We start from the raw sequence: 13,232 nt of genomic DNA on the forward strand, positions 1-13,232 counted from the left end.
GCAGAAGTTGATGCTCGCAAAGCTTAGACAAGGTAACATGACAACTCTTAGAATATTTCAGAAACACTTTGTTCAAACCCATCTGGGTGGCCTAGTGCCAGTGCATGTGAAAACCATGTTCACTAGTAGATCAGATAGTCTATACACTTAACCAGAGGTGGCCAGATGCGTCATGGGAGATACAAGCTTCATCTCTAGCAGGTAAGAATCTGATATTACTCATAAGAACTGTCCTTGATGGTTACAGAGATGTCCATCTTCTATGATGAGGAGGGCCCATATGTGCCCTTGACAGAAAAAACAGTTTTCACCCTTCAAACAGAGGTATTGTTACTACATGGGAGGCCAACATATGGCACTTACTTGCAAAAGAAAAAGCATGTGAAAATAACAATACTCATAAGATACCACAACATAATACTTTCAAGGATAAAAAAGTCTAATCAAGACTTCTATCCTTAGTCACTGTTGAAGCTAATCATGTCATATGCCCTTTCAACCTTTCCATGCTCATACCTGTGATCTCAATTAACAGAGTGCAAATGTGCAGCTAGACTTTGTCCTGCCTTTATACAGCCAGACAGGGGCATAGGAGGAAGTAAAAACTATTCCCCACTTGCATAATTCATGTAAGAGCTAGCCAAAAATGCAACCCCAGCACAGAGGCAGAAAGTGGACAAGGAAGGACAGGGATTAGGTGGAGCCACAGTTCCATACTCCCTGCCACCTCAGCTAGAGGCCCATGCCAGGGGAGCATGCTATACTCTTTAAATAAGTGTAATAACTTACTTCACTGAAGACAATCAGGTTGCTTTGAGTTATATAGTCTTTGTCTGTGGCACTATACCTTCCATTGCTTTCCTGTGGGACATTGTGCTTATGTATCACCTCTTATTATGGGCTATCTGCTAAAACCATGATGTAGCTCTTAAAATTAGCATTCTTAAAGGCCTTTTTCATAGTATATACAGTACTTGCTGCGCATCATATGGAGGAACGAATAACTTACACAGGGCAACAGCATTGAGCATTCCTATGTAAGGTAGAGCACTCACACACTGGTAAATGAGCCCTACGCGATCTTGCAGTGCTCCTTTTAGAAGATCATTCTTCAGTCTGAGAAGAAAAAGTGCTAAAAACAGGCCAAAGAGCAGATTCTGAGAAAGACGCATGATGATGCCAGTCTTATCTCTGGAGAAGTTTCTTGTTGTCCTCCTGAAATTGAAACAAAATCATTGTGCTATTTTTGCTTGTTATGACTGATTAAGTACTGATAACGTGTCCATCTTTGAAAAAGAAACAAAGGTACTCTGCCCCAAAGAGGTTACAATGTAAAAGACAGCATAAGGAAAATGGGATGCACTGGAAAGCCCAGAGGAAGAAATAATGTATGTGCGTATATGCAAGGTGAATAAGATTATCCAAATGATGATATTAGAGAGCTTCAAAATTAATTTTTTTTTAGAGTGAGTTCTTACCGTAAGAGAATCCATAGTTTGGAGACTGCACTGGGTGAGTCTTTGCTTTTGAATGGTATTGCTGGCAGGTCTTTCATGCGTTTTGTTCTTTCAATGGCCTCCAAAGTCTTGCGAAAGATCTCTGAATTTTTATAGGCAGATGTAATTATGTGAACTCTTCTATAGGTTTCCAGTTCACGTTCTTTGCTTTGAGTGTCCACAGATGTCAGATCCACTGCAAATTTACCCAAGTGTTAAACTACAGACATTATCAAAGGCCTGATCATTTCCCCTTCTTACTCTCCCTTCACCAATGTCTTTGTAGAAAAATCTGCAGGAGGAGGAAAAGTCTGCTGGAAACTGGAAACTTTTCACCTTGTGGAGGTTTCTCTCCATTCTCTCAATGTGGGGAATTCAGTGTCTGGGAATGTCATTTCTGTGGAACCCTGACTCTGTGAAGCCTTAGATCCTGAAATGAATAGACTTGTCTTTCACTAGTAGGGCCTCTAACTTTGTTCCCCACTGGAAAAGAACCATATTGCCATTGCCTATGTCCTAACTCCTGTTCAGGGAAAAGAAGGAGGTGCTAATGCTGCTTAGGGTGAATGGATGGATGATCAGATTTCCACTCAGAAATCTACCAGGCTTTGAGGAATGCCCATCATACAGAACAACTTGCTTCCTGACTCCTACCCCTTCTCTACTATGAGACACTCCAACCTAACCCATGGAGCTCCATTTTGTGAAATATTGGTCTCAGGGGATAACAAGCTATCAGAGTTACTTCTCTTCTCTCTCCAATGCAGCTTTGCCCTGTTGCACTGGTTTTTGCTCCCTCCTTCGGTGCAGGGGAACTTCCAATCTCAACAACCCCTCTACCACCCATTTTAAAAATGTCAACTAGAAGATGCTGGGCTGCTCAAATCACCCATTACTGGCCCAAACCCCATGTAAAGCAAAAATTATTTACTGCAGTGGAACTTACAGAAGATAATAATTCTGCATAGCTTGATGCTCCATATTAATAAATTCACCTATAAATTGGTCTTGCCACCAGCAGATGTTTCTTATTATTAGCAGATGAGAACCTTGTGTGTTCTAGTTGTCTTACTTGTATGATCAAATGCTCATGCTGTGGAGTTTTGGAAAATCACATTTCTTTTGAAGCAAATAATTATTTAACTTGACCAATAGCATCAGAACCTAGATTAAAGTTCTCAGGAGCATATGTTCTAACAGATAACTTACTTCTCTAAACCTGCTAATCTGGCTACATAAAGTGTTCATATTATACCTTCGCTTCGTAAGTTTTGTTTTTTCAGTGCTGTGTATGCTTAAACTCTAAGGGTATGTTATACTGCAATTAGACACCTGTAGCTGACCCATGCGAGCTGACTCGGGCTCATGGGGCTCAGCCTATGGGGCTGTTTAATTGCAGCATAGACTTTCAGGCTCAGGCTGGAGCCCAGACTCTCTAGGACCCTGAAATGTTAGAGGGACTCAGAGCTCAGATTGCAGCCCAAGCCTGGAAGTCTACACTGCAATTAAACAGCCCTGTAGCCCGAACCCCAGGAGCCTGCAGTGCGGCCCAGAGGATTTGGGGGGGCTGGGGCAAAGCAGGGGAGCTGCGGCGCTTGTACTCACCCAGCGATGATCTGGGTCTTCAGTGGCATTTCGTCATTCCAAAATGCCACCGAAGACCCGGAGCGACTGAAGGGCCCCCTGCCGCCGAAATGCTACCGAAGACCCAGACCGTTGGCCGGGCCAGGGCTCGCGGGGTCCCTGCGGAGCCCAGGGCCAGTGGCAAATTGCCCCACTTTCTTCCCTCCCACCCCCCGGGCAGCCCTGGGAGCCTGAGTCAGCTGGCATGGGCCAGCTGTGGGTTTTTAATTGCAGTATAGGTATACCCTAAAATGTTGTCAGATGGGAGTTAAACCATAACAATAGCACCTTTAGCACCTTTGTCCAAGGAGTTTAAATACTTTACAAAAGATTAATTAAGCTTCAGAGCACCTCTGTGAGGTAACTGAAATAAGCAATATTGTCCTCAGCTATAGTGGTCAGTACTTCCAAAAATCAGGTCTTATGTATTTAAAGATGGGGATCCAACAGTCACCCAAACCCAGAAGTAACTCTGGAAAATTTGGCTCTAAGTGACTTGCTCAAGGTCACACAGCAAGTCAATGGTAGAGCCAAGAATGCAGTGTGAGAGTTTTAAAAGTTAATCCCTCCACTAACCACTAGGCCCTGTAGTTCAGTGGTTCTCAAACTAGGACCACTGCTTGTTCCAGGAAAGCCCCTGGTGGGCCGGGCTGGTTTGTTTACCTGCTGCATCTGCAGGTTCGGCCAATTGCTGCTCCCACTGGCTGCGGTTCACCGTTCCAGGCCAATGGGGGCTGCAGGAAGCGGCACGGGCTGAGGGATGTGCTGGCCACCCTTCCTGCAGCCCCCATTGGCCTGGAGCAGCAAACCACGGCCAGTGGGAGCCGTGATCAACCGAACCTGCGGATGCGGCAGGTAAACAAACCACCCCGGCCCACCAGGGGCTTTCCCTGAACAAGCGGCGGCCCTATTTTGAGAACCACTGCTGTAGTTAACATTCTGTTCTTCATTTACTGTCATGTTTGACAAATACCAAACATTGTACTTTGAGTCCATAATCAATACAATCCATTCTAAGAAACATGGTGCTTTATTTTCCTCTGACACTGGTGTAAATTAAGAGTAACAATAGTGAAAAGTGACCTCAGGGATAACAGATTCAGACCCCTGTTTATATAGTCACAATGCACAGAAGCTACCAATTTTCAGAACACTTATAATTCTTTGATCTAAACTTTTTTCTTTATCTTCACATTCAAAGGTTGACACTTGAAGAATGTAGCACTTCGTGTTTACAGAATGTTTTAAAATGTGAGTCTAAATCTCAAACTTGTGACTTTGAGACTATTCAAATTCATGATGACAAAATTATCCTTACTGTCATATTAGTATTTTCAGCTTTTTTCAATTCCAGCTTCATGTCTACAATCCTTCTCTCCCCTAATTGAAGGCAGAATGCCACCAAAACAATAGAAAAATACTGCTTCCCTCTGAATGTGCCACGCTTCTTCATACAACATTTTGGACATTTCTGGATTCACTAGTTAGTGTTCAAACGGCTGTCAGCAATCAGCCACCCAAATATACTAGATTTAAAATATGGCTTCTTTGAGTATTTGTGCATGTACATCCTATTCTAGGTGCCATATACCCCATACACACTAGAATTGGAATCTGTGAATTCCTTACTGATTTACAGCCTGCACGTCCTCGTGCTCTGCCCCTAAACCCAAGGGCAGAATGGCTGATACCATTCCTCGGTTCCTTCTTATCACCAGTGGAAGCAAAATGAAACCAGGCTGTGTCTGCTTCTTACCCCGTACCACATTCTCCAAGCCTATCCTTACCTGGCTACTTAAGGGTTATTTCCATAGAAATCCATCCTTTTTTTTCTCTTTAAAAATTTACTTGAACTTTTTTTTTTTTAATAAACACATTTTCTCTCAGCACTTTGTGCCACAACCACTTAAAATAGCAAATTCAAAGCCTTTGGGCTTCATTCTGCCTGTCTTGTTACAGACTCATTCTCCTTGCTATAGCTCTTTATTCCATCTCAACAAGAGCCATGTGCCTGACCATTGCTTTGATGGTCATTCTCCTCAGGAATGAGAAAATCTAGAGACACGCATCTAAAATTATATCATCTGGAGGAGTTTATCAGAGGCACTTCGGACCCAGAAGAACAGCTTCATGATGGAACCGTCCACCTCCAAGTCCTACACTGTCATCACCCCCATCAACTGGAATAGGACTCCCAAAGCTGGAACTGGTAAGGAATCTGGCCCAGCACTGACAAGCCAGATAGAATCCAAAGATCAGCTTGGCACCAATGGCTGCTCCATTGCTGAGGCAAGGTAGATGAGAGCCCCAGACTAAGCACAGTTCCTGGCACTGGTGTTTCTCCCCTAAGAAGAGGAAAGTTGAAAGGCCTAAGAAGAGCTGTTCACCTCCATTCCCCTCCCAGGGACTGAGCACAACGTGCTCTTATGCTTCAGGGCAAACAACAATGGTTTCAGCTTTAGCTCAACGACCCTGGTCCCTGCCGATACCAATTCCTCAACACCAATCATCACAGTACTGATATTTGAGGCAGCACTGGCAACTGAGCCACTAGTTTCTCCCAAAAACTCATTGTCATCATCGCCTCCCCCTGACAAGGAGCCTGTTTTGGCTCTGTATTATTTCAGGACTTTTCAAGAGCTGCTGTGTCAAATTGCTGTCACACTGAAAACTGAGACCTCAGTGACTGATGAAAGGCCTATACGTTATTTGATATCTTCCAGTCCTCCACTGTGGGCAGGTTACCAATGCCTATAAATGAAGGCATCTTGGAGCCAGCTGCAGACCTCTGGAAGACCACTACTACCCTTGCATCACTGCAAAACCAACAGAAAAAAGATAAAAGTTCCACAGAGAGGCTTAGAACAATTCTATACACATCCAATCCTTGAATCTCGGGTATGTCTCTGTGGTTCATGAGAAAGCGAGCCTGCATGGTCTACCAGCAGTTACTCCTGAAGATAAAGACCCCAAAAAGCTGTATCTCTTTGGGAGGAAAGCTTACTCCTGCATTCTACACATATTGAATTACCAAGCATTATTCATCAAGTATGATTTTTTGATGTGGGACAAAGTATTTCCCTTTGTGAACAAGCTCCCTCCAAAAATCAGAGAAGCATCAAAGGCCAATGAGAGGCAATGTAGCCTAGTGGCACTAGACTGACACTCAGGGACCTACATTCTATTCCCAGCTCTGCCACTGACCTGCTGGGTGACCTTGAGTAAGTAACTTTAACCTCTCTGTGCCTCAATTTCCCCATCTGCAAAATGGGAATAATGATACTGACCTTCTTTGTAAAGCACTTTGAGACCTATGCATGAAAAGTGTTATATAAGAGCTAGGGTGGAGGGATGCTCAGAACGTTGGGAAAGGCATAACCTTCTCCACCCCTCCACCTACAAAGACACTGACCATAGACACATCAGGAATTGCTTGGGGTCTTCACCTGGACTAACTTCTGATACATGGGATATGGTCCCAGAAGGAGATGAGCCTCTCCATAAACATCCTAGAACTCTGGACAATCAGATTATCTGCAAACCATTCCTTATAGTTTTAAAGAATTCCACTGTACAGATCTTCACAGACAACACATCTGCATTTTATTATATAAAGAAGCAGGCTAGTATCTGTTCATCGCGTCTGTGCCAAGAGAAAATCAGATTATGGACATGGTCAACTCCATGGATAACCCCAGTTGCTCTTCACCTTCCAGGAGTCAACAACAACATAGCAGACAATCTGTCACCAATGGTCTCTGAAGAGCTCCATACTCAGCCTGATATTTCAACATTAGGAAATCCCATTATAGACTCATTTGCCATCGAAGAGAACACAAAGTGCCCAGGTTTTGCTCCAGGTGGAGCCTGAGCCCAGGATCCATGCAAGCAGGGCTGTCCCTAGCTCAGGGGCGGCTCTACGAATTCCGCCACCCGAAGCAGGGCGGCGCGCTGCACCGCTCGCGCTGCTGGTCGCCGGTCCCGCGCCTCCGCGGGACCTCCCACAGACGTGCCGCTGGTCCCGCGCCTACGGTGGAGCTTTCGCAGGCATGCCTGCGGGAGGTCCACACGAGCCGCGGGACCAGCGCACCCGCCGCAGTCATGCCTGCGGGAGGTCCGGTCGTCCCGCGGCTCCGTTGGACCTCCCACAGGCATAACTGCGGAAGGTCCGCCGGACCCGCCTGATGCCCTCCCATTAAAATGCTGCCCCACGTGCGCACTTGGCGCGCTGGGGTCTGGAGCCGGCCCTGCCCTAGTTATTCTGGGGCCCTACACAGCCCTCCAATGGGGGGGGAGAGGCAGACCTCCGCGGGGGGGAGGGGAGGAGTGGTCCCAGGCCTCCACTGGGGGACGGCTTGAGGACAGGGGGAAACCGGCCCCCAGCACTCACCAGTGGCGCTGCTGGGGCTGGGCCACTGCACTTCCCGCCGCTGGTGAGTGCAGGCCTGGCCCTGCAGCAGTCCTCAGGGGTGGGAAGAGGCGGGGCTGGGTGGAGAGGGGCAGAAAGGGGTAGGGCAGGGGTACGCCAGGGCCGGGGCTTTGTGGAAGGGATGGAGTGGGGGTGGGGCAGGGGCGGAGTGGGGACAGGGCTGTGGCGGAGCAGGGGCAGGGGCCCTGGGGAAGAGGCGGGGCAGGGGCTGGAGCAGCACGCAGCTGTGCAGGGCACCAGGAAATGTGGTGCCCCAAATTTCCTGGTGCCCTATGCTGCTGCATACTTTGCGTATGGGTAAGTACGGCCCTGCATGCAAGACACTTTTCTCATACCATAGAATCAAGTTCTGATGATATGTAAAGTCCAGAAGGATTGCAGCTATATCTAGCACTGCTTGATGTCCTGGTAATGATCCCTCATGGACATCTGCTTTGCAATGTCCACAAAAAACATCTTTTTTCCAGTGTCCAGCCACAACAACTTCCTGAACCAGTGCTTCTTCCCAGAGGGTGATCTGATCCATGGTTTCAGCATGGCTCCAAGCAGCTGTGCAAGGCATGTTGTGGGCTTTGGGAGTGTATCACAATTGTATCCTGAGATCCAGGAGCAAATGAGCAACATCTGACTCCACACCAGCTTCTTATGGGGGTGCAGGGTTGTCCTTGAAACGTGATTAGAGCAGGGAGGGCACACAGGTAACCGGACAGGTTAGTAATTGCCAAACTGCAAAGCACTGTGGGGTAGCTATTGAAAGCATGCAAAAAGTATTGTGCAGCAGTTGGTCTACTGTTCATGTGGATGCAAACTAATTCAATTTGGAGGAAAACTCGTTCACTTTGCAAGATGACTCCAGAGTTGATGACATATGTCGAGTTAGTGTTCAGTGATGGATTGTGTCGTGTGTATGTAAGCATTTTCAAACCAGATTAACTTGATTTGATCCAGTTTAAAACTCCCATGTAGACCTGCCCTCCAGCTCTCTGAACTCTATTCAGTTCAACTAACTGACAGGGAGTTTCGCAAGGGAGTTCTCCAGGTGAAGGAGGAGCTAATACAGCATCTGTGGGGTAAGTGACTGTCTGTAGTGTGTGTTTGTTTGTGTTTGGGGGTTACTTGCTGTGTGCTGAGCTTGTGTTTGTCAGTCTGTTTGTTTGTTTGGTTGTTTGAGGGACCGTGTGCTCTGGCTGGCAGTTGGAGGCAGGTTTGAAAGCTCGAAGCCTCTGGTAATTGGCTGAGCCTTAATCAGTGGGCGGGGCATTCACTCAGGCCAGGGCTTTATAAAGCCGCGCACAAGCGACCAGGGAGCTTTGCGAACAGGGAGTTTCGCAAGGGAGTTTGGAGGGGGAGTGGGAAGGGAGTGGGAGTCCCTTGCCGGCCCTAACCCCTTCCCTGTAGCCCCCCCTAAAACCCAAAACCTATATACCAAACTACATTTGAAAACTACTTTCCGTAAACCACCCTTTCACTAACTAGGAGGACATGCAGGCAGAAGCCCAGCAGCAGAGTGGGGGCTATCCAGTTTATTGTCGCATGTATGCTCTACCAGCCCTGAGGGGTGGGTGGCGTATGTGTGCAGTCGGTGCAAGGAGGTCCTGGCCCTCAGAGACCATTGTACGGATTTTGGATCGCTGTGTGGGGCGAGGAGTGTGCTTCGGAGCTGCGCTCCAGAGCGGAAGAAGGTATGTTGATGAGGCTTTCCGGGACACTGTAGAGATTGTCCCACCTCTGCTTAGACAGCTCCTGTGCTGTTGAGGAGGAAGAAGGACTCAGGGAAGTCAGTAGCGCAGTCAATGGGAGCAGAGGGAAACCTTCCCATAGTTGGGACCCTCCTTCCAGATGGTGCTGGGTTACCTCTCGCACTGAGGTTGCCTCTCCGGGGGAGGGAACTCGAGTTTTCTAGGAAAAGGCAGGTGTTAGTAATGGAGATTTCGATTATTAGAAATGTAGAAGTGGGTCTGTGATGACCGGGAGAACCGTATGGTGACTTGCCTGCCTGGTGCGAACGGTTGCGGATCTCTCGAGGCATCTAGATAGACTTATGTGTAAGTGCTGGGGAGGAGCCGGTGGTCGTGGTACATGTAGGTACCAAAGGCATAGTGCTACAAGGGTAGGAGAGATGTCCTGGAAGCCAAATTTAGGCTGCTAGGGAAGAGACTGAAATCCAGGACCTCTATGGTGGGCATTTTCAGAAATGCTCCCCAGTTCCACAGCGCAGGGCCAGGTAGGCAGGCAGAGCTTCAGAGTCTCAATGCGTGGATGAGACGATGGTGTATGAGAGGAGGGGTTCACGTTCATTAGGAACTGGGGAAACTTCTGGGATGGGAGGAGCCTATACAGGAGAGATGGGCTCCACCTAAACCAAAGTGGAACCATTGCTGGCACTAGCATATTTAAAAAGTCTGTAGAGCAGTTTTTAAACTAGGAGATGGGGGAAAGCCGACGCTGCAGAGGAGCGTGTGGATCGGACACAATACTTCTCTAAGTAGGGAGAGTCTGATGATTGAGAACTCCAGGTTATAGTCAGGAGCAGAGGAATGAGAAGTATAATGTAAGGGCCTGGATCAGATGATAAACAGTCACATAAAAAAGAATCGTTCCCGTGCACATGGCAGAAAAAGGTAGGCTAATAAACAGGGACAAGTTTTTAAAGTGCTTGTACACAAATGCCAGAAGTCTAAATAATAAGATGGGTGAACTAGTATGTCTTGTGATAAAGGAGGATATAGATATAATAGGCATCACAGAAAAACCTGGTGGACTGAGAGCAATCAATGGGACACAATCATTTCCGGGGTACAATATATCGGAAGGACAGAACAGGCTGTGCAGGGGGAGGAGTGGCCACTATATGTTAAAGAAAGTGTAGATTCAAATGAAGTAAAAATCTTAAGCGAATCCCACTGGTTCCATAGAGTCTCTATGGATAGAAATTTCATGCTCTAGTAAAAAATATAACAGTAGGGATCTATTATCGACCACCTGACCAGGACATAATAGTGATGATGAAATGCTAAGGGAAATTAGAGAGGCTATCAAAATTAAGAACCCAATAATAGTGGGGGATTTTCAATTTTCCCCATATTGACTGGGAACATTTCACTTCAGGACGAAATGCCGAGATAAAATTTCTCGATTACTTTAAATGACTGCTTCATGGAGCAGCTGGGTACAGGAACCCACACGGGGAGAGCGACTCTAGATTTAATCTTGAGTGGAGCAAACAGGAGCTGGTCCAAGAGGTAACTATAGCAGGACCGCTTGGAATTAGTGACCATAATACAATAGCATTCAACATCCTGTGAGGGGAAGAACATCTCAACTGCCCTCACTGTGGCCTTTAATTTCAAAAGGGGGAACTATACAAAAATGAGGGGGTTAGTTAGACAAAAGTTAAAAGGTACAGTGACTAAAGTGAAATCCCTGCAAGTTGCGTGGGCCCTTTTTAAAGCATCATACCATAGAGGCCAACTTCAATGTATAAACCCCCAAAATTAAGAAAAACATTAAGAGAAACTAAAAAGAGCCACCGTGGCTTAACAACCATGTAAAAGAAGCAATGTGTCAGATAAAAAGACTTTCCTTTTAAAAAGGGGGGGGGGGAAGTCAAATCCTAGTGAGGCAATAGAAAGGAGCACAAACACTGCCAACTTAAGTGCAAGAGTGTAATAAGAAAAGCCAAAGAGGAGTTTGAAGAACGGCTAGCCAAAAACTCCAAAGGTAATAACAAAATGTTTTTTAAGTACATCAGAAGCAGGAAGGCCTGCTAAACAACCAGTGGGGCCCCTTGATGATCAAAATCAAAAGGAGCGCTTAAAGATGATAAAGTCACCCCTTGCGGAGAAACTAAATGGATTCTTTGCTTCAGTCGGACCCTTGCCCCTTAGGGGAGATTCCCAAACCTGAGCTCCCCCTTTTGTAGGTGACAAATCTGAGGAACTGTCACAGACCTATGAAGTGTCACTAGAGGAGGTTTTGGTCTGTTAATTGATAAAGCGGTCTGTACATCATTTAACAAGTCACCGGGACCAGCACAGATGGCATTCACAAGAGTTCTGAAAGAAACTCAAATGTGAAGTTGCGGAACTATTAACTAAGGTTTTAACCTGTCCTTTAAATCGGCTTCGGTACCCAATGACTGGAAGTTAGCTAATGTAACGCCAATATTTAAAAAGGGCTCTAGGGGTGATCCCGGCAATTACAGACCGGTAAGTCTAACGTCGGTACCGGGCAAATTAGTTGAAAATAGTAGAAGAATAAAATTGTCAGACACATAGAAAAACATAAACCTCTTGAGCAATAGTCAACATGGTATTCTGTAAGGGAAATCGTGTCTTACTAATCTATTAGAGTTCTTTGAAGGGGACAACAAAACATGTGGACAAGGGGGATCGGTGGACATAGTGTACATAGATTTTCCAGAAAGCAAGCTTTGACAATGGTCCCTCACCAAATGGCTCTTACGTAAATTAGAGATGTCCGATGGGATAAAAGGAAAGGTCCTTTCATGGATTGAGAACTGGTTAATGGACAGGGAACAAAGGGTAGGAATAATGGTAAATTCTCAGAATGGAGAGGGGTATAACTAGTGGTGTTCCCCAAGGGTCAGGACTAGGACCATCCTATTAAATTTATTCATAAAAGATCTGGAGAAAGGGGTAAACAGGATGCAAAAAAGTTTGCAGATGATACTAAAACTACTCAAGATAGTTAAGACCAAAGCAGATTGTGAAGAACTTCAAAAAGATCTCACAAAACTAAGTGATTGGGCAACAAAATGGCAAATGAAATTTAATGTGGATAAATGTGTTGTAATGCACATTGGAAAAAATAACCCCAACTATACATACACATGATGGGGGCTAATTTAGCTACAACGAGTCAGGAAAAAGATCTTCGGTTAATGTATCGTGGATAGTGGGCTGAAGATGTCTCACGCAGTGTGCAGAGGCGGTCATCTAAAAAGCAAACAGGATGTTAGGAATCATTAAAAAGGGGATCTAGAGAATAAGACCTGGAGAATATTATTCGAGAGTCATACCTTTGAGAGCATGGTACGCCCACATCTTGAATTACTGTGTACAGATGTGGTCTCCTCACCTCAAAAAAGATATTCTAGCACTAGAAAAGGTTCAGAAAAGAGCAACTAAAATGATTAGGGGTTTAGAGAGGGTCCCATATGAGGAAAGATTATGCAAGAGGCTAGGAACTCATGTTCCTGGAAAAGAGAAGACTAAGGGGGGACATGATAGAGGTATATAAAATCATGAGTGATGTTGAGAAAGTGGATAAGGGAAAAGTTATTTTACTTATTCCCATAATACAAGCACTAGGGGTCACCAAATGAAATTAATAGGCAGCAGGTTTAAAACAAATAAAAGGACCCAGTTCTTCTTCATGATCGCAGCGCACAGTCAACTTGTGGAACTGCGCCACTTACCTGAGGAGGTTGTGAGGCTAGGATTTCTCATCACAATGTGTGGAAAAGGGGACTGGATAAATTCATGGTGGCTAAGTCCATAAATGGCTATTAGCCAGGCTCCATGCTCGGTAAGAATGTGGTGTCCCTAGCCTCTGTTCGTCAGAGGATGGAGATTTGGATGGCTTTCATGGAGAGAGATCATTGATCGTTGCCTTTTAGGTTACCCAAAACTCACCCTCAGGGGCAACCTGGCATTTTTTGG

General features: G+C 45.8%; 1 protein-coding gene across 2 annotated transcripts in view; it reads right to left on the reverse strand.

The window, feature by feature from the left end:
- The window catches only part of ABCG5 (ATP binding cassette subfamily G member 5), a 39,976-nt gene that overhangs the window by 12,688 nt on the left and 14,056 nt on the right, over positions 1-13,232 (reverse strand). For both annotated transcript variants that reach the window (XM_045011727.1, XM_045011726.1), the window contains exons 8-9: positions 1,479-1,692; positions 1,010-1,215 (exon numbers count right to left, since the gene is read on the reverse strand). In XM_045011727.1, coding sequence (XP_044867662.1) covers positions 1,010-1,215; positions 1,479-1,692 — 420 coding nt within the window. The remainder of the gene's footprint in view (positions 1-1,009; positions 1,216-1,478; positions 1,693-13,232) is intronic.

The sequence above is a fragment of the Mauremys mutica genome, chromosome 3 (genome assembly GCF_020497125.1).
Source record: "Mauremys mutica isolate MM-2020 ecotype Southern chromosome 3, ASM2049712v1, whole genome shotgun sequence".
NCBI classification, from domain to species: domain Eukaryota; kingdom Metazoa; phylum Chordata; order Testudines; family Geoemydidae; genus Mauremys; species Mauremys mutica.